The following is a 19,677-nucleotide window of genomic DNA, read 5'->3' as shown; positions in this document are numbered from 1 at the left end:
ACCAGTCTCCTGGTATTGGTCATTTATTTTGTTTCCTTAATTTCCTATACTTAATTTATAATAACTTTGGTTAATGTGTTCATTTTGAAATTGAGTTATTTGCTGCTTAAGGGAACAAGAACATTTTAATTGAATTCTTAAAAGAAAAATCCTAAATTTATTGGGTGGTTTTTGTTAAAACATGTGGCAAATCCTAAGAGTAGTAAGAGAAATGCTTCAAAACGGTCATTTTAAAATGTGCCTCTTGTCCTGGCCCAGCACAATACAATGTGTTAAATGAATGAACGACTCCTACAATTTATGGTAAAGCAGAAAATAAGTTACAGAGCACTTGATAGCGATTTATGGATAAGATTTAAAGAAGCCAAGATTCATTCACCAACCGGTTATTGAATATTGCTAATTGCCAGGCACAGTGTTAGGAGCTGTGAATATAAGTTGTATGGATTTTCTTATGGAAGGCAGATTCCATTTTCAGGAAAACTTTGGTGCCAGGATCAGAACTAGAATGCTAGACTAGATAGTCCGCCCCAGTTTGCCTTTACTTATATTTGTTGACTATCACTCTCTAAGTATCTTGTAGACAAAGTTTTCAATTATTATGTAATTGTTCTTTATCTGCATTTCAGTGCTTAATTTTCTTAGATGATCCTCAGGCCGTGAGTGATATCTTAGAAAAATTGGTAAAGGAAGACAACCTCCTGATGGCTTATCAGATTTGTTTTGATTTGTATGAAAGCGCTAGCCAGCAGTTTTTGTCATCTGTAATCCAGAATCTTCGAACTGTTGGCACCCCTATTGCTTCTGTGCCTGGATCCACCAATACGGGTACTGTTCCAGGATCAGAGAAAGACAGGTATAAGTATCTTTTTCTGTATCAGAACGAATTCAACAATCTTTATTTCATTTTGAGAATAGATATTTATAGACAACATAATCTAAGAATAAATTTCACCATTGGCTTTCATAGATTAGCCTCTTACTAAAGCTATTGCTCTGTTTTGCACTCTGCTGCATACATTAAGGAAAACCAAAGAAATGGACCCTTCTGGAAAGAAATGGAAGTGGTTGTCTGATGGGGAGGGTGCCTGCCAGACAGCATGTGTGCTATCTAATCAAGTAAATTAAAAATCTCAGATAGGGCTTCCCTGGTGATGCAGTGGTTAGGAATCCGCCTCCCAATGCAGGGAACATGGGTACGAGCCCTGGTCTGGGAATATCCCACATGCCGCGGAGCAACTGAGCTTGTGCGCCACAACTACTGAGCCTGCACTCTAGAGCCCGCGAGCCGCAACTACTGAAGCCCGTTGCGCCTACAGCCCCTGCTCCGCAACGGGAGAGGCCGCCACAGTGAGAAGCCCGCGCACCACAGCGAGGAGTGGCCCCTGCTCGCCGCAGCTAGAGGAAGCCCGCACACGGCAACAAAGACGCAACGCAGTCAAAAATAAATAAATTTTTAAAAAAATCTCGGATGGGGTAGGTTGGGCTAGATTTTAGGCATTTGGGTTAGATATTTGTACAGTTAGAAACATTCTCAGTGTTTTTTTTTTTTTTTTAAACAAGGATGTTTCCTCTCACTAGTCCTTTTCTTCTTCTTGTTTTAATTTCTTTATTTTTATTATTTTTGGTTGTGTTGGGTCTTCGTTGCTGTGCCCGGGCTTTCTCTAGTTGCAGCCAGCAGGGGCTTCTCACTGCAGTGCTTCCTCTTGTTGCGGAGCATGGGCTCTAGGCGCGCGGGCTCAGTAGTTGTGGCTCACGGGCTCTAGAGCACAGGCTCAGTAGTTGTGGCACACGGCCTTAGCTGCTCCGCAGCATGTGGGATCTTCCCGGACCAGGGCTCGAACCCGTGTCCCCTGCATTGGCAGGCGGATTCTTAACCACTGGACCACTAGGGAAGTCCCCATTCTCAGCTTTTTTAACGCTTTTATTAGAACTAATAAAAATTACTGTAAGTCAGTAATCTTGTAATCTTCATTTATTTAGGTTTTCTTTCATTTCTCTCAACAGTGTTTTTGTAGATTTTAGTACAGGAGTTTCGTACATTTTTCCCTAGATTTATTCCTAAGTATATTAGGTCTTTCAATGCTGCTGTAAGTGGTACGTTTAAATTTCAATTTCCAATTGTTTGTTGCTAATATGTAGAATTAACAATTGATTTTTCTATATTAATGTTGAATCCCACAACCTTGCTTTAGTCACTTATTAGGTCTAGTAAATTTTTTTTATAGATCCCTTTATAGAATTTTCTACATAGGAATCATGTCATCTGTGAACAGAGACAATTTTACTTCTTCCTTTATAACTTTCATATCTTTTCCCCCCTTATTTTTTTCTGCATTGGTTAGGAAATCCAAACATTCTTCCTTTGTTCCTAATCGTGGGGTAATAGCATTTAATTTATTTCTTTTTGATTTTAAAATTTTCTTTCTCCTTACCCTCTCCTTTTCTTGTGTTGTGTTTATTTGCTTTCATGTTCTTTCTGAGTTGATCTTAATTTCTGAAGTAATTATCCTTCTTCTTCCATTCCCAGTTTTTCCCTAGTTATATTATTTCATTTCTGATATATAATATTCTTTTATATCTTGTAAAAGTTTTCTTCATATCTTTGACCTCTTTTCAAATAATTTTTTCTTATAATAGTGAATGGGATTTTACTTTGATCCTTTTTTGTGGTTTATCTTTACTGAAATTAGTTTTCCTAAATATTTACAAAGGAGGCTTGTTTAGGATAGTTTTTCTAATTTCCCTGTTCTCTAGAACTTCCTCTTTTATTGTGTTTGTGGAGTTTTAAACAAAATGGTGTCTTATGTTCTGAGATCTCCTGGCTCTGTTTCCTTTCTCACTTTTATTTCAGCCTTCTTTTTCCCTCATTTCTGCCGTCTTAATTTGGATTCTGTGCCCAGCATTTTCTCCTCAGTGTAGTGCTTTGACCTAGAAGAGGGTGTTGGCTGGTTCGTTTAAGAGTTGTTGAGGCTCCAGCTGCTGTGCTTCAGACTGGTCTTTGTGGCTCGTGGTGGTGTATCTTCACCTGACCGTGTTTTGGGAATCTGAGAGATACTTTGTCACCTGGTTTTGTTGTCCATATATTTTGCTAACCTAGTTAGTTGCTTTGCGTGTTTTTATGAATTTATTTGGTGGAAATTCAGTAACTGGGTTGCCTCCATCTTATTTTACAATCTTTTTTGTTTCCTAATGGCAGTACTTAAGAAGTAATTAACTGTTTTTTCCTTGCAAAATATTTAATTTGGACATGGTTCAGACCTTCAATTTGATTAAAAGAAAAAAAAAAAGCCACCCACACATACTATTCAGAAAATATTTATCACATTAGTAACTATTGGTTCTCTTCTTTTTAGTGACTCAATGGAAACAGAAGAAAAGACAGGTAGTGTACTTGTAGGAAAGACACCAGAAGCGGTAAGTGTGCTTTTTGAAGTTGAGGTTGCCATTTAAACATATATTTCCACACTATACTGTAAATTATTTAAAAGTGCTTCATACCTGCTTTTATGGAGGTTTATTATTAAGTTTGATATCAAAGTTATTTTATAAAAATGGATTTTCTATAAAAAGTAAAATTTTAAAGATTCATCCCAGGGAATTCCCTGGTTGTCCAGTGGTTAGGACTTGGCGCTTTCACTGCTGACAGGGCCTGGGTTCAATCCTTGGTGAGGGAACTAAGATCCCGCAAGCCACACAGCACGGCCAAAAAAGAAAAAAGATCAATCCCAGAAAGCACTTGACTTAGAAGAAATCAAATCCTCAGATCCTTATCAAAGAATGAACTCTGTCCAGAATAACTCTGAATTACCTGTCACAGGGTGAGAAAAAAAGTATGGCTTCTAACAAATAAATGGCAACTTATCATAGAGGGGGAGGGGGTAGTTTAGTTGTCTTCATTTTTAGTCTTCATGGTGTGTGGAAGAGTGGGGCAGGGATTAGAGCAGTGGTCTGTTGGATGTAACTGTTTCCTCCATCAGGATTTTCGGTTTCTGGTTATCAGGTGTATAAATTTCAACTCTTCTTTCACGTGGTTGGAGAGTTGTGTTGATGGCTTGGTAGTTCATGAGATCATATATATGTGTTGGTTAAAGGTGCTTTTTCTCAATTTGGAGGAGGGAGTTTCTCACCTAAACTATAAGTTGGCTGTGTATAAAATAGTTCTCCTTGCATATCACCAGCAATTAGTTAACTCTTTTACAGTTTTTTTTTAATATTAAAATATTTTATATTGGAAGCGAGTTTGGAATGAATAGCATTCTTCCATCAAGCTGGTATCATATCTCAATGGCATCTAATAAAGAAATAAATTACTCTTTCTCTCAAATAAATGATACATGAGTTTTCTAGATCCTACTGTTAAAATACGGGTTTTGTTGTATGACTGTGAATTTCACTGGTTTAGGGCTGTTAAAATAAAGTTAGCTTACTGTATTTCAGTAATACAATAATTTTCATTCTTGTTTGTTTGGCAGAGTCCAGAGCCCAAGGACCAGACTTTGAAAATGATTAAAATTCTAAGTGGTGAAATGGCTATTGAGTTACATCTGCAGTTTTTAATACGAAACAATAACACAGATCTCATGATTCTAAAAAACACAAAGGTAGGAAATTCATCTGTAATGGAGGCCTTTTTCTTATATTTATTTCTTTCTTTAATAAGTACTTATATTTATTTCCTATTGAATAATTCGTTGCATTTTATTCCTGATCAAGGAAATAAGTATTTAAAAAAAAATAACCATGGGAGAAATGCTTGATCTTGTTGAAGAAGAAAGGGAATTAATATTGATTGAGCTCCTGTTTTTTGTGCTAGTCTCTCATTGGGAAGTTTAGTGGCTTTTTTTTTTTTTTTTTTTTCCAGTCCCACTTTTTAAAGTTAGCTTTTATTTGAATGTATACATGTGGCATTTGGACAAATACCACAATCAGAACATTAATACAGGTTATTTGTGTGTTTGTTTTTCCCACTGAACTGCAAACTCCTTGAGAATAGGGGTTCTTACCTTGATATTGTAACCTTTGTTGAGATACTGATCGTAACAATTATTAATTTTTGAACAGATTATCTATTCATCTGGTTCAAAAAATGTTTTTGTATAAAAAGATACATAGTATAAAAAAATCTTCCTGCCTTGCCTGTGTTATTTACCCAGTATCCTTTCCCAAAGTCATTTATTCATTTTTTATTGTCATATGCTATTCCATTACTAAACAGTTGTTTGATTGAGGCATATGTAATCATGCTTCTCCAGACTTTCAAAATAATTTTTACAGATGGCAAAAAGAATAATATAATTCGCATTTATGGCAATTTTCTGATGTTTATCTTTATAACGCAGTCTCATTAAAAATAAACACAATAACTTTGGTGATTGCCAGAGTTACAGTGCCAGAAGAGGTGCAGCATTGCTCCTCAGGTTACCCCAATACTTTGGAGACCTTGAGCAAGATACTGAAGAGAAATGGCAAACTGTTCAGAAACCCAAAATTAGAAAATCTGCTGCGTAAACTCCTACCTAAAATCTACTACTGACCTCAAGTTAAGACCACAAATAAAACTTTGTTTGACTTGCTTGTTTTTTATAAGCTAGCTATTTAATGTTTATAAAAGAAATATCCAAGATTCGTATGTTAAATACCAGTTCAGTTTATTCATGTTTTCACCACAAAACAGGGCCTCTTACTGTGTGTTCACGTGCAAGCTTGCGTTTGTATGAATACTTTGCTAATATTAAAAATCTGTATTTGTTTTTGTAGGATGCAGTAAGGAACTCTGTGTGTCACACAGCAACTGTTATAGCAAACTCTTTTATGCACTGTGGGACTACCAGTGACCAGTTTCTTAGGTAAATATGCTTGTAGGTTCCCACTTCGGTTTAAAATTGTCTTTGACAGAGACTCTGTTGACATTGTCACATGGATGTGGGGAACTTTCCCTGCCTGACAGTCCTGAATTTTAAATTCTACTTTTCTATTTTATAAATTTTTTTAATTGCATATGCCTACTTGTTTTGAGGTAAAATTAATTTTCTTTATTAGTTGCCTTGAATATAGTTTTTTGAATGAAATACATTAAGCTTAGAAATTTGATACAGTTTTGCTTTTGTTCATAGTGGAATTACATGTCATGCATTTTTAAAAAGTCCTCAAAATATTAAGAACAACTTAGGAGGTAAAATGGAATCATCAGAAACTTGAGATCCATAAAGTAAAATGATTTGTAACAGTTCAAGGTGAACATTTTAATGCTTTGACGTTAGCGTTATAAAAAGCTTTATGGAATTCATTTCAGTAGTGTTGCTGAATTTCCTTTTCTTACAGAGATAACTTGGAATGGTTAGCCAGAGCCACTAACTGGGCAAAATTTACAGCCACGGCCAGTTTGGGTGTAATTCATAAGGTAATATATACCGATCACTGTGAGCAGGCATCAGAACAGAAGCAATTTTCCTGGAGTTCAGAAAAAAACTAAAGTTTACTATAATTCATTGACAGGTACATTTTGTTAAATTGGATCAGTCCTCATACAGGGAAGGATAAAGTAAAGAAGAAATGTGTGTTTGTTTTTTTTAAAAAAAGTGGAAATCTTTTTCCTGTGAAGACTAGCTAAGACGTTTCTCAAAATGAATTGAAATAAGTTATTTGCATTGTCTAAGATGAATTTGGGGAACTGTTATAAAACAAGGAGGGGATGGGAATTGCAGCATTTGTTTCTAACCAGGATGTGACTGGGTCATATAAAGGCTGTCTTCTTATGTGAGTGATAAAGTTGCTTAGGAGAGAGCCCCACTTCCCCCTTCACTCTGGAGAAAAAGCAATAATCATAGAAAATGTTACATCTTCTTTTCTCTAACTTTCTTTTACTGACACCTTTGTGGTGGCTCAAATTTACAGGGTCATGAGAAGGAAGCATTACAGTTAATGGCAACATATCTTCCCAAGGACACCTCTCCAGGATCAGCCTATCAGGAAGGTGGAGGTCTCTATGCACTAGGTCTCATTCATGCCAATCATGGTGGTGATATAATTGACTATCTGCTTAACCAGCTGAAGAATGCCAGCAATGATGTAAGTATTAGAATGGAAAAATAAATTCCCATTCCTTAAGAGTCCAGGGACACATTATATTTGCCGAATTATTTTAGTGAATAGAAATTTTGTAGGATTCCCAAACCAGTACTGTTCTCATTGAATCTTTCTTTCTTTATTTGGTTGTGTGGGTCTTAGTTGTGGCAGGCGGGCTCCTTAGTTGTGGCTTGTGGGCTCCTTAGTTATGGCTGGCCAGCTCCTTACTTGCAGCATATGGGCTCCTCAGTTGTGGCATACAAACTCTTAGTTGTGGCATGCATGTGGGATCTAGTTCCCTGACCAGGGATCGAACCCGGGCCCCCTGCATTGGGAGCATGGAGTCTTAACCACTGCACCACCAGGGAAGTCCCTAGAATCTTTTCTTTTGAAGGTAGTTTCCTCTCCTTCTCCATAAGCTAAAATTGTGCTTCTCAGTCCTTTAAACCTTGTGTGTGAGGAGCAAAATAAAGTACCAGATATTTATATTGATAAAATATGTGCTGTATTCCCACACTTCAGAGTCTTGTTATGTTATATAAGTGACTTTAGTGATCATTTAGCCTAATTCTATTATTTTTCAGGAAACTAAAGCCCAAAGAAATTGCATGTACTCTTTTGGGAATCAGAATTCTTGCTTGTTTGATCTTTGATGACTTTTAAAATGTAACTCTTTTGGAAAAACTTACTAAGCAGCCCTGTTCTTTTTTTAAGGAACCTTGACACATAGGATTTTAGACTTTAACTTTTATGTTAGTCTCTTTTAGAAAGCTATTGGGAGAGTAGCTAAGTGAGCCAGAAAATTCTGTCCTACTTCAGTGAAAAGACTGAGGCCAGTAGGAAGGTCTTTCTCAGCTAATAAGCTCCCTATCCACAAATCATATAGTTTATACATATCTCTACCTCATTTCCTCTGTTGGTCTCAGGTAAAAATTTTCTTGTCAGATAAAACTTTTTGGTTACCAGCAGTAAAACCCTCTGCTTAAACAAGGAGTTTATTGGACGTAGCTTATTTAATTAAAGGAAAGGCTGATGAACCAGTTCTCACAAAGGTTAAGGGCAGGGCAGTTCTGGGAATCTAGATAACAGGAACTAATGGGATCATCTCTTCAGGGCACTGCTGTCAGGGTGAATGAACTTGAAATGTTTTTGGTCCTTGGGTCATTCCACCTAAGAAAGATTAAAATTCCGGAGGAGCATCTGATTGGCCTGTCTTGGGTCACAGGCCCACACTTCCGCTAGGGGAAGATGGGAGCTTATTTTAAGTGATGGTCCCACCAAGACTCGAACCAGTGGGGAGGAATATTCCCCAAGCAGGAATGGGGTGCTGTCACCAATAAGAGGATACTGTACATTCAAAAGTAACAGATCACCACAAAAGTGTTCTTCAAATAAAGACTAACTTTTGGTCTTGACACCATTTTCTCCCACTTTCTTCATAACCATGAAGTTATGAAGAAACTTTTTTCTCCTCTATCTTCAGTTTCCTTCTGTGCTGCCTCCCTCAGTCCACAAGAATCTTCAGGTCTCACCTATCCTAAAAAAACCTTTCCTCACCACTTGCTTCTCCCTTTTAGTTGTTGTCATCTTTCTCCTCCCCTTCTCATGTAAATTTATTAAAAGAGAGCTGTACTGTCTCCACTTTCATTTTTTTCATTTCCTTCTCAACTCACTATTATTTTGCATCAGCAAGCAGCATTCTTTTGAAACTGAAATTGGTGAGGTTACCACTGGCCCTCTGTATCCTTTGATCATACTTCCTAGGCCAGCTGCTTTCCATGCCTAATATCACAATGTGTTTTGAAATTTGAATGAAAGCTTGGATTTTAAGTGCAGTGTACCAAATAAATGGAGCCCATCCTTTTTCTTTAGATTGTTCGACATGGTGGCAGTCTGGGCCTTGGTTTGGCTGCCATGGGGACTGCACGCCAGGACGTGTATGATTTGCTAAAAACAAACCTTTATCAGGATGATGCTGTGACAGGTAAGTGATTCTTTCCAAAGATGACAAACTCTAGGATTAATTAATGTAACTGTAATATTTGTTTTCTACCTATATTTTGTGGTCTCTTAAAAATCTAATAGATTTCTCTATTTGCCCCATTTATCAAACTCATCTTATAAAAATATGTTTTGTGATATATAGGCTTTTTAAAATGGTATATCTTGTGTGTATGTCTGTATAACTGACTTTTGTAAATAGAAGTTTATTAGAGTGATCTGCTTGTATCCTGGGGCTGTCTATACTGCCTGGTGATAATGTAGAAAAAATATTACCATAATGTCTCCTTTGAAATCACTGTAGGATTTGGTAGTGTATCCTATCAAGATTTAAAAGGAAAATAGCTGTAAATATATGGATGTACTTCCACATAAACTATTCTTCTTTATATCTGATGACTTGAAAAAAGACTCTCAGAAGCTAATGGTTGTTTTGATAGTTGATGCTAATAGTTAGCACTTCCAATAGGATATGTTTTATTTACTTTACATACATGACTTTTATTCTTTAATGTTTTGCTTTTCACTCACTAGGGGAAGCAGCTGGCCTGGCCCTAGGTTTGGTTATGTTGGGCTCTAAAAATGCCCAGGCTATTGAGGACATGGTTGGCTATGCACAGGAAACTCAACATGAGAAGATTCTACGTGGTCTTGCAGTTGGCATAGCATTAGTGATGTACGGGAGGATGGAAGAGGCTGATGCTCTCATTGAATCTCTCTGCCGTGATAAGGTAAGATCACATATTATTCATCCCTTTTTCCCTGCATTTCCTCACCCTCTGGTTATTATATCCAGCATTTACAGAAACACTTAACCTTTACTGGAAATTATCTCTATTCCTATCAGAACTCTTAGGCACATTTGTTGATAAAACTTCTCAAAAGATATATAAAGCCTAATAGAATTTAGGAAAGAAAAACACTGATTAAAAGAGGTGAGCAGGGCTAATTTGAGAATTTTAAATTTAATCAAGACTTCAGTGATTTTCAAATAAGCAGATTTAGAAAAGTTCTTTAGAAATATATAAGTTGATTTCTTTTAGAAATAATGTTTTGGGGATGATTTCATAATCATTTAATAAGATATAAAGTTTATTTCATTGTTTTTTCATCAAAAAACAGTGCCAATCTCTATACTTATTTATTTGGGTGAGATTTTTTTCCTTTGCCTTTTGTTTTGTTTTTACAGTGGCATTATATATGGTAGGTAGTCAGTGGTAAACGGTACTGTCCTCTGTAATCTGATAAAAACATCCACTGCTATAGTTTATTGAGAAAACTACTAATTATTTTGCTCAACTGTCAGACTCCGTATCTCTTCCACTCAATGCTCAGTGCCCAAGAATTAAGTGGTAAGGTGAAAGCAAGTTAGAATGCAGAATTAGAAGCAAGCTTCTTTGTTGTTTGACAAATGGAAGTTGAGAATCATAGGGCAGTGAGTGTTGGTATTGGGCTTGAGTTTATACTTTCTAAAAAGTGTGAGGCAGCATAGGCATGTTGCACAGAATATTGGGAATTAAAAGCAGTTAACTACTACCATATTAGAGTCTTTTAATTCTCCATTTGTTTAGAGAACTGCCAACCACAAAATGGTGCTCCTTGAGTTCATCATTTCTTACCTAAAACCAACTCCCCTGATGGATGAAACTAAGCCTGTAGAAGTTACTATCTGAAATAAGTTGATGATTGACATTGAATTATTTCTTAGGATCCAATTCTTCGACGATCTGGAATGTATACCGTGGCCATGGCTTATTGTGGTTCAGGTAACAACAAAGCTATTCGCCGCCTGCTACACGTTGCTGTAAGTACTCTGACCTTTCTTGGATAGACAGGGAAGAGAAAGTTTGCAGACGGACACTAAATGTGCTGATGACTGCACACCCACACCACATAACTACCACCAGCGGCCCCAGGTTCAGATTCTCATTCATGGGGCACAGTCAGCCGTAACCTAGCGCCAAGTTCACTTAGCTTTTCAGAAGGATACAGGAAAGGATAACAGTGTGTCTATTTGAATGAAAGTCCTTAAAGTCATTTAGGGGCAACTTCTGAAACTCTATTCCAAGCGGCACCCTCATTTATAAGGGACAAGCCCATGTGAATGGATCCAGGAACTTGGACATGCACTAGAACACAGCAGGGAATGACTCGGAGTCTTTGGCATCATTGAGCTTACAGCGTCGTGGGGAATACAGATGCCAGAACAAATTAATACAAGTGTAATGAGAGTTACAACACAGAAAATTCAAACTGCATATCAGCTGCTCCCTTTAAGGAACATGATATGTCTTCCCGTCTGCAAATAAATTGTAAAGCATTCGTCTAGGACTTCAACACACCTCAGGAGAATTGTTCCTGGGTATTTCATATTTATTGTTATGATTGTGTATGGAATTTTCCTCCCATTACATTTTCTGCCAGGTTATTATTGGTGTAAAACAAAAGCTATTGATTTTTATAGATTTATTTTGTAAACTGGACACCTTATTAAACTCTTTTATTGTGTTTTAAAAAAAAAAGACCATGTGAATGTGTGCAGCCACCCCAGGTAGGGAAATCTAATGAACAATAGGAACGACTTCTTTTTACAGCCTGTGAAGTTAGCTTCCAGGTACCCCTAAGGGACATGCTCTGTGACAAGAGACACGTTGCACAGGAAAGCCAGTGCCCATGTTTTCCAACAGGCTTTTTCCACTCAGAGTCACCCAATCCAGGTACAGTTTTTCAGTGATAAATAATGTTGCCTGATAACACAGTGGACGTTCCATATGTCTTAACCCAGTAGGTTTCTACCATCTTGGTGCTGGGAGATGGTAGACCCAAGGTCATCTTCCCGTGCAGAAAGGGTTTAGAGCTATTATTCATTCTTTCTTTCTTCCTAGAGATATTCACATGACACAGTATTTATTAATAATTTATTACTTACCAGTGCAGCATGTGGTATGTTATAGATGGTTGTATTTTGCTTGAGTTTAGGACATATGGTTTTGAAAACAACATTGAAGGAATGGTTAGATTTTCAACGTGGCCCACAAAAGCTATGGTAGAGCTGAAATAGTCTTTACAAGTAGCCCTGCATCTTAAACTTCACCAAACTATAAAGGCTTCTAGGCCTTGAAATGAAGAAGTTCTCAGATGAATTTTTCTTAATTGGGATAAGACATTCTAATAGAGGAATACAGTAGTCCCCCCTTACCCACGGAGTATATGTTCCAAGACCCCCAGGGGATGCCTGAAACCACGGATAGTACATATACTATGTTTTTTCATATACATACATACATACATACATACATAACTGTAATAAAGTTTAACTTATAAATTAGGCACAGTAAGAGAATACCTGAATTGCAGCATCACTACTCCTGTGCTTTGGGACCATTATTAGGTAAAATAAAGGTTATTTGGATATAAGCACTGCAATACCGCATCGATCTGATAACTGAGAGGGCTACTATGTGACTAGTGTGTGGATAGCATATACAACTTGGATACACCGAACAAAGGGATGATTTACATCCCAGGCGGGACAGAGTGGGATGGCGTGCAATTTCATTACAATACTCAGAATGACATGCAATTTAAAACTTATGAATTGTTTATTTCTGGAATTTTCCATTTAATAAATATTCAGACCACAGTTGACTGTGGGTAACTGAAACTGCTGAAAGTGAAACCATGAATTAGGGAGGTGGCTACGGTAATATGCTAATGAGATCTAGTTTACATTTAAATGATGTGGGCCTCTCATATCAGTTTATTCTAGTAATGTAATGAATGTAGTAATAGAATGCATGTAGTATAATGTAATTATCCTTGAAATTTTTTCCTAGGTAAGTGATGTTAACGACGATGTCAGGAGGGCAGCAGTAGAATCACTTGGGTTCATTCTCTTCAGGTAATAATTTCTAACTTCTGATTCTATTTATATTCCATTTCTATTTGTAGTTAGTAATTAAACAGAAACTAAATATCTGAGGAAGTATGTCTAGGTTCAGAGTGAGGACCATATAACAATAAAGTTAGTACTGTTCCTCTGAAAAAGAAGCCAGTATGTTTTGAGAGTCTGAGATGCTCTTTGAGAAGCAGTAGTCCTCTTCCCATGTATATTGGTAATTCAAATGGGATGCTATCTCTCACACAGACTTGCAGAGTTCTTGAAGCTCTTTAATGAGAGTGAAAGGTATTAGGTTTTCTTTAAATGCAAAAGAGTGAAAAATTTGCAGATTTGGAGATGCCCTTGGCATTCTAGTATGGTTGTGATTTAGAGGACACACGCTGAAACCAATCTGCCAGGATTGAATATTGGCCCTGTCACTTACTAGCTGAGTGACTTTGGGCTTGTTACTTAGCGTCTTTGAACTTCGGATTCCTAAGGGTATAGTAATAGTACCTAAGACTGTTTTTTGACAGTTAAGTGAATTAATATGTCTAAAGCCCTTCGAACAGTTTTTGGCACTAGTAAGTGCTATTCAAGTGTGTATGAGTAGTGGCAGTTGTAATAGTTAGTGTTGGTAGATGCAGTAGTACTTCTTACAATAGTTCTTCTCTCCAATCTCATATACACTGTTTCTTTTCGCTGAGGTACTTTATCTTAAAATGCAACATAGGAAAATTAAGTATTTCTTTCAGCTCGTTTTTGGGCACTGCTTATTAGAGTTTACTTGTGATGAAATTACACAGTAAAATAAGTTCTGAAGGTACATGTAAGGTAAGTTTCATGTACTTTTAATCTTTGGTATAGGTATATATATATATTTTTTCCAACAAATATTTACTCAACATCCACTGTGAACTGGTTAGAGGACCTTCTCTAAGATGCAAGATAGGAAGTTACTGCAGGCACTAAATATTTTTTTCCTATTGTGGATAAAAATGTTGAATAAAACAGCAAAGCACACATCCATATAGCATGTTAATAGGTTTCTCCTTACACCAGTCAGTTTTGTTGAATGAGGTTGTTCAACAAAATACTAATCTCCTTCACTGTATTACCTCTAACCCTCATTTGTCTAACTTGCTCACAAAGACACTAGAGAACTTTCACTGAATCCTAAAGATGTAATATTTATACAGATCTACTAGTCTGGTACCTCTAAAACAGATTATGTGGTTAATTGGTTATTATTGTTTTTAGTAAATTCATAGAAGTATCACGTGTTCATTGATTCCTTTTCTGAGATCTGATAAAACCTATTTGTGTTAAGCTATTCCACATTTTTTCAAAAGATCTACAACAGACTCCATAGTTTAAATTTCTTGAGTCCTATCTCTTTTTGAACATTGGAATATTTAGCCACGTACAGTCCTTTTGTATCTTTTTTTTTTTTTTTTTTTAAGGGAACGTTATTTATTTATTTATTTATTTATTTTGGCTGTGTTGGGTCTTCGTTTCTGTGCGAGGGCTTTCTCTGGTTGCGGCGAGCAGGGGCCACTCTTCATCGCGGTGCGCGGGCCTCTCACTGTCGCGGCCTCTCTTGTTGCGGAGCACAAGCTCCAGACGCGCAGGCTCAGTAGTTGTGGCTCACGGGCCTAATTGCTCCGCAGCATGTGGGATCTTCCCAGACCAGGGCTCGAACCCGTGTCCCCTGCATTGGCAGGCAGATTCTCAACCGCAGATTCTCAACCACTGTGCCACCAGGGAATCCCAGTCCTTTTGTATCTTTGCCATTTTCTGTTTTTGCTCAGATTTGTCAACAGTGGTTCTACAATTATATTCACAAGTTCCATTTCAGGGAAGTGATTCATTTAGCTTAGAGACTTGAACTCATTTAAGGCACCCAGTCTCTTCACCTGTTTTGCATTTTGATCAGTCTTAACATTACCTTCTATCTTTCTGGTCTAAAAAGCATTCTCCTGAGACAAAAGATGGAAGCAAAATAGAAGTTGAATAGTTCTGTTTCCTTCCTGTCATCTTTGGCATATCATTCTAGCCAACCTGTGATGCTAACCTTTCCTTATTTTTGTTCTAGAGTTTAGACACAGTTGAAAACCAGAAACAAATGGTTTTATTATTGCTATTCAGGGAGGTTTTTTTAAAAATTCTTACTGGAAAACTAGATAATTTGTATATGGAAACTATATTCTTCTAGGTGTACCCTTAGTAACTATTGGCCTGTATAAAGAATCGTACTCATGATGGTCTCTTCCTTTGTTTTATCTATTCATTGTCGGCTGCTAACTGTTCCTATTAGTCACTTTATATTTTATATCATATAAATCAGTCACCTAGTGTGTGTATTCTGCCACACAGGAAGTTGAGCTTTCGTGAAAACTGTTTTTCTTCCATTTTTAACCTGACAGTGCTTTGCTCTCTAATTATCAAAATTCTTTTCTGCCCTTGTATTTACTGTAGCTGACACATGTGCTCAATTCCCAGTTTCAGCAGCAGATGTCTTCCGTGAGCTGCTTTTAGGCTTTGCTAAGATCTCTACTACCTAGGATACTCAGATCCAGCTAATGAGTTGCTTATGTGCTCATTATTTCTAAGCGACCATTCAGAGTTCTGTTGCTGTTGTTGTTTTTTTCTTCATAATATGATTCTTATAAGAAGTAGAAACTGGAAAAGATTTTAGAGATAACTTTGTCTAAAACTTCATGGATGAAGAAAATTAAATGTAATCAACTTGTCTAAGGAGGTGCAGTTAAAACCAAGTTCTCTAATTTTAGATTGTTGTCAATTCCCTGGAGTGATAATTTTTAAAGGTGAAAAAAACCTTAGAAATAAAACAGTATTCCCATTTTTTTTAAAGAGAAGAAAATTGAATTCCAAAATTGTTAACAAAACTTCCTGTTGTCATAGAGCTGAATGGTAGAACAGAAATTCAAAACAGGTCTCAGGAGAGACCAATGCTTTCTCTACCATGCCTTTCCTTCAGAGCGCCTTCTTTCTGAGTGGCTCTGATAGAACATTTTTATTCTCAAATTTCCTTATTAAGTTTAATATTTGGAAAGTTTCTGTCCTGTATCCTAAGAATTAGTAAATGTTTTCTGATGTGTCATCGGTTGCTTTCTTAGTGTGCTCCATTTTATCATTTCTTCCCTTTTAAATGTCACTTTTAAAATAACCACAGACATTTGGCCCCCTTGAATCGTGTTTTAAGGATTTATTTCTTCTTAATTTTTAAAACTTCTTTTAAAGTGTACTTATTGGACACAAATACTGAAAACATATCAGTAAACACGTATTTGTACTTCAGCAACTAAGGTGAAATTGTCTTTGTAGGAAACTAAAAATTTTCATGTATATTATCTCCTTTATTCTTAGGATAGTCCAGGGAGTTGTAGTATTTTCACTATTTCTTTCTCCTGGTATTTGTGGGTTATATGTTCATAATCTATATGATAAAAATAGAAAATTAAATTGAAAAACATTCTTGCCAAGTTGAAATGAACCTAGTTTATTTTTTATCCAGTAATTAGGTGATTCGTGGGTCCATTGTTATTAGTCTAGTCAGCAGATGTATTATCGCAACTCTGTACAGTACTGTGCTTGGCATTGACTGAAAACTCAGTTGGAATTGAACAATCTGAATTATTTCATCTTCACATCGGAAAGGAAAATGAAGAAAGAGGCTAATAGAAGTATTAGTTTTTATATACTTGTTAAAATTAAGTTGCTATAATGGTGAACACGTTGATGATCTAATATAGACCTTTCTTAAAATTAGATAATCTTCGATATCCGTGATCATCTTTGCTATGACTTAAGCTTACAATATAACACTAAATATTTCTCAATTTATACATTAATTTACTTGCAGATGTGGATGGATCTCACAAGATCAGAGGGAGATTCTTGGTGCAGATATTTTTTAGACCACAAAAAAATGGTTTCTTGAATAGAAATGTGTTGCATCATCATAGATCCTTAGCATTTGAAGGAACCCTAGCAATCAAATAGTTACCACCAAATGCATAAATTATCTTTACAATATCTCCATTCACAATTTTATATCAATTTGATACATATTCTCTATGTGCTGTTTTCTGTTTCTGCCTCAGTGTCTGCATGCTGTAACTTCCTTGTTTTTTCAATTCTTCCTTCTATCTGCATCTTTGTTTTCGCCTCGCATTCAATTAACAATAAATATGGAATAGAGTGAAAAAAATTTTTTTCAAAATTATCCTTCTAAATAGGTACAATCTATTCCTTTTCTTTGAAGGTAGGACTATTAAAGAGAGTCCCTTTGTTGCCATAGCAGTGGTTAACTTCGAGATTTGCTTTTAAATACAGATTTCCTTAAAATATTTTAAAATAGAAATATCAGTTATGTATCAAAATGCTAAAAATTTTGTACTGTGTTATACTTTTTCAGGAATAGTTTATATTGGAGTTGTATTTCTTTTTCTAGAATCTTCTGGAAATACTAGAATGATCTCTCATTAACTAGCTCTCAGCTAACTGTAAGCAAGGAATTTTTTTCCAGGAATTGAAGCTGAACAGTTTAAAGGTCTTATAGTTAATTCTGTAGGTGTGCATATGTTTAAGCACATACACAAATTTGAAGTCAGTATAGAGCATGTGGGAAGATATTCCTTCTAATCTAGATTGTCTAGGGATAGAGCTTTGCCAGTAAGATTGCCATCTCTAGTATTTAAATTTTCTGAAACAATTTTATATGCCATCAGATACCTAAGACACAGTTTGGAATACTGTTGGAGTGTTATCTGAAAACTTAATCTCTGACTTGGCAAGAATGTAAATCTTAACATACGCCAAACACTTCATATTAGAGACTGAAACCAAAATAGATAAGAATGATTTTTTTTTTTTTTTAAGGAACGTAAATTATTTTGCCTCTTATTTGAGATAACCCACCCCTTTTTTTTTTTTTTAACATCTTTATTGGAGTATAATTGCTCTACAATGTTGTGTTAGTCTCTGCTGTATAACAAAGTGAATCAGCTTTACATATACCTATATCCCCATATCTCCTTCCTCTTGTGTCTCCGTCCCACCCTCCCTATCCCACCCCTCTAGGTGGACACAAAGCACCGAGCTGATCTCCCTGTGCTATGCGGCTGCTTCCCACTAGCTAGCTATTTTACATTTGGTAGTGTACATATATGTCCATGCCACTCTTTCACTTCATCCCAGCTTACCCTTCCCCCTTCCTGTGTCCTCAAGTCCATTCTCTATGTCTGCGTCTTTATTCCTGTCCTGCCCCTAGGTTCTAAAGAACCATTTTTTTTTTAGATTCCATATATATGTGTTAGCATATGGTATTTGTTTTTCTCTTTCTGACTTACTTCACTCTGTATGACAGTCTCTAGGTCCATCCACCTCACTACAGATAACTCAGTTTCGTTTCTTTTTATGGCTGAGTAATATTCCATTGTATATATGTACCACATCTTCTTTATCCATTCATCTGTCGATGGACACTTAGGTTGCTTCCATGTCCTGGCTATTGTAAATAGAGCTGCAATGAACATTGTGGTACATGACTCCTTTTGAATTATGGTTTTCTCAGGGTATATGCCCAGTAGTCGGATTGCTGGGTAGTATGGTAGTTCTACTTTTAGTTTTTTAAGGAACCTCCATACTGTTCTCCATAGTGGCTGTATCAATTTACATTCCCACCAACAGTGCAAGAGGGTTCCCTTTTCTCCACACCCTCTCCAGCATTTATTGTTTGTAGTTTTTTTGATGATGGCCATTCTGACCGGTGTGAGGTGATACCTCATTGTAGTTTTGATTTGTATTTCTCTAATGATTAGTGATGTTAAGCATCCTTTCATGCAGAGATAACCCACCCTTAACACTGCTGAAAAAAGAGTTGTGGCAAAAATGCCTAAAGTTTTAATGATTTAGGAGTTAAATTTGTAAGGTATACTCTTTCTGGCAGATGACGTAGAGCCCATAAGATCTGTAATAGAACCATGTTCTAGGAGAGGATTCTGCCATTTGAATTTTATATACCTGGTTCCCTTATGCTGAGTGAGCTTCTCCATAGCCAGCATATTTCTTGTGATAATTTTCTTAAACTGTGTTGCCTGGAAGGGAGCAAGGATGGAGCAATAATAGGTTGAGGCATAAGAATGGGTCAACCTGAAAAGGAAAGGCTAAGATATGGGCTGTCTTCACTGCAGATTCCCTCAGGCTAAATTTATTCACCATTTATGTGAGTAGCATAAAAATAAAATATCAAGGGCTTCCCTGGTGGTGCAGTGGTTAAGAATCCGCCTGCCAACGCAGGGGACATGGGTTCAAGCCCTGGTCCAGGAAGATCCCACATGCCGCGGAGCAACTAAGCCCGTGCACCACAACTACTGAGCCTGCGCTCTGGAGCCCACAAGACACAACTACTGAGTCCACGTGCCACAACTACTGAAGCCCGCGTGCCTAGAGCCTGTGCTCCGCAACAAGAGAAGCCACTTCAGTGAGAAGCCTGCGCACCACAACGAGGAGTAGCCCCCGCGCACCGCAGCTAGAGAAAGCCCGCGTGCAGCAACGAAGACCCAACGCCGCCAAAAATAAATAAACAAAATAATAAAAACATTAAAATAAAATATCAAAAGTAAATAGAATTGGCTACTATTTACAGAGTACCCACATGAACTCATTCTCATAAGAACCCTATGAAACATAGATGAGGAAAC

At 36.8% G+C, this 19,677-nt stretch overlaps 1 protein-coding gene across 1 annotated transcript in view; it reads left to right on the top strand.

Annotated features, from left to right (window-relative positions):
• PSMD1 (proteasome 26S subunit, non-ATPase 1) overlaps nucleotides 1–19,677 on the top strand; it is a 100,809-nt gene that overhangs the window by 13,366 nt on the left and 67,766 nt on the right. Inside the window, exons 7-16 of the mRNA XM_068544251.1 lie at nucleotides 630–856; nucleotides 3,357–3,417; nucleotides 4,476–4,604; nucleotides 5,761–5,849; nucleotides 6,325–6,403; nucleotides 6,898–7,071; nucleotides 8,941–9,052; nucleotides 9,604–9,800; nucleotides 10,778–10,873; nucleotides 12,906–12,970. Of these exons, the coding sequence (XP_068400352.1) occupies nucleotides 630–856; nucleotides 3,357–3,417; nucleotides 4,476–4,604; nucleotides 5,761–5,849; nucleotides 6,325–6,403; nucleotides 6,898–7,071; nucleotides 8,941–9,052; nucleotides 9,604–9,800; nucleotides 10,778–10,873; nucleotides 12,906–12,970 (1,229 nt within the window). The remainder of the gene's footprint in view (nucleotides 1–629; nucleotides 857–3,356; nucleotides 3,418–4,475; nucleotides 4,605–5,760; nucleotides 5,850–6,324; nucleotides 6,404–6,897; nucleotides 7,072–8,940; nucleotides 9,053–9,603; nucleotides 9,801–10,777; nucleotides 10,874–12,905; nucleotides 12,971–19,677) is intronic.

This window comes from Eschrichtius robustus, chromosome 5 (genome assembly GCF_028021215.1).
Source record: "Eschrichtius robustus isolate mEscRob2 chromosome 5, mEscRob2.pri, whole genome shotgun sequence".
Lineage (NCBI taxonomy): Eukaryota > Metazoa > Chordata > Mammalia > Artiodactyla > Eschrichtiidae > Eschrichtius > Eschrichtius robustus.
Note: the sequence above shows the minus strand (reverse complement) of the source record. Positions and strands in the feature narration are given on the sequence as shown.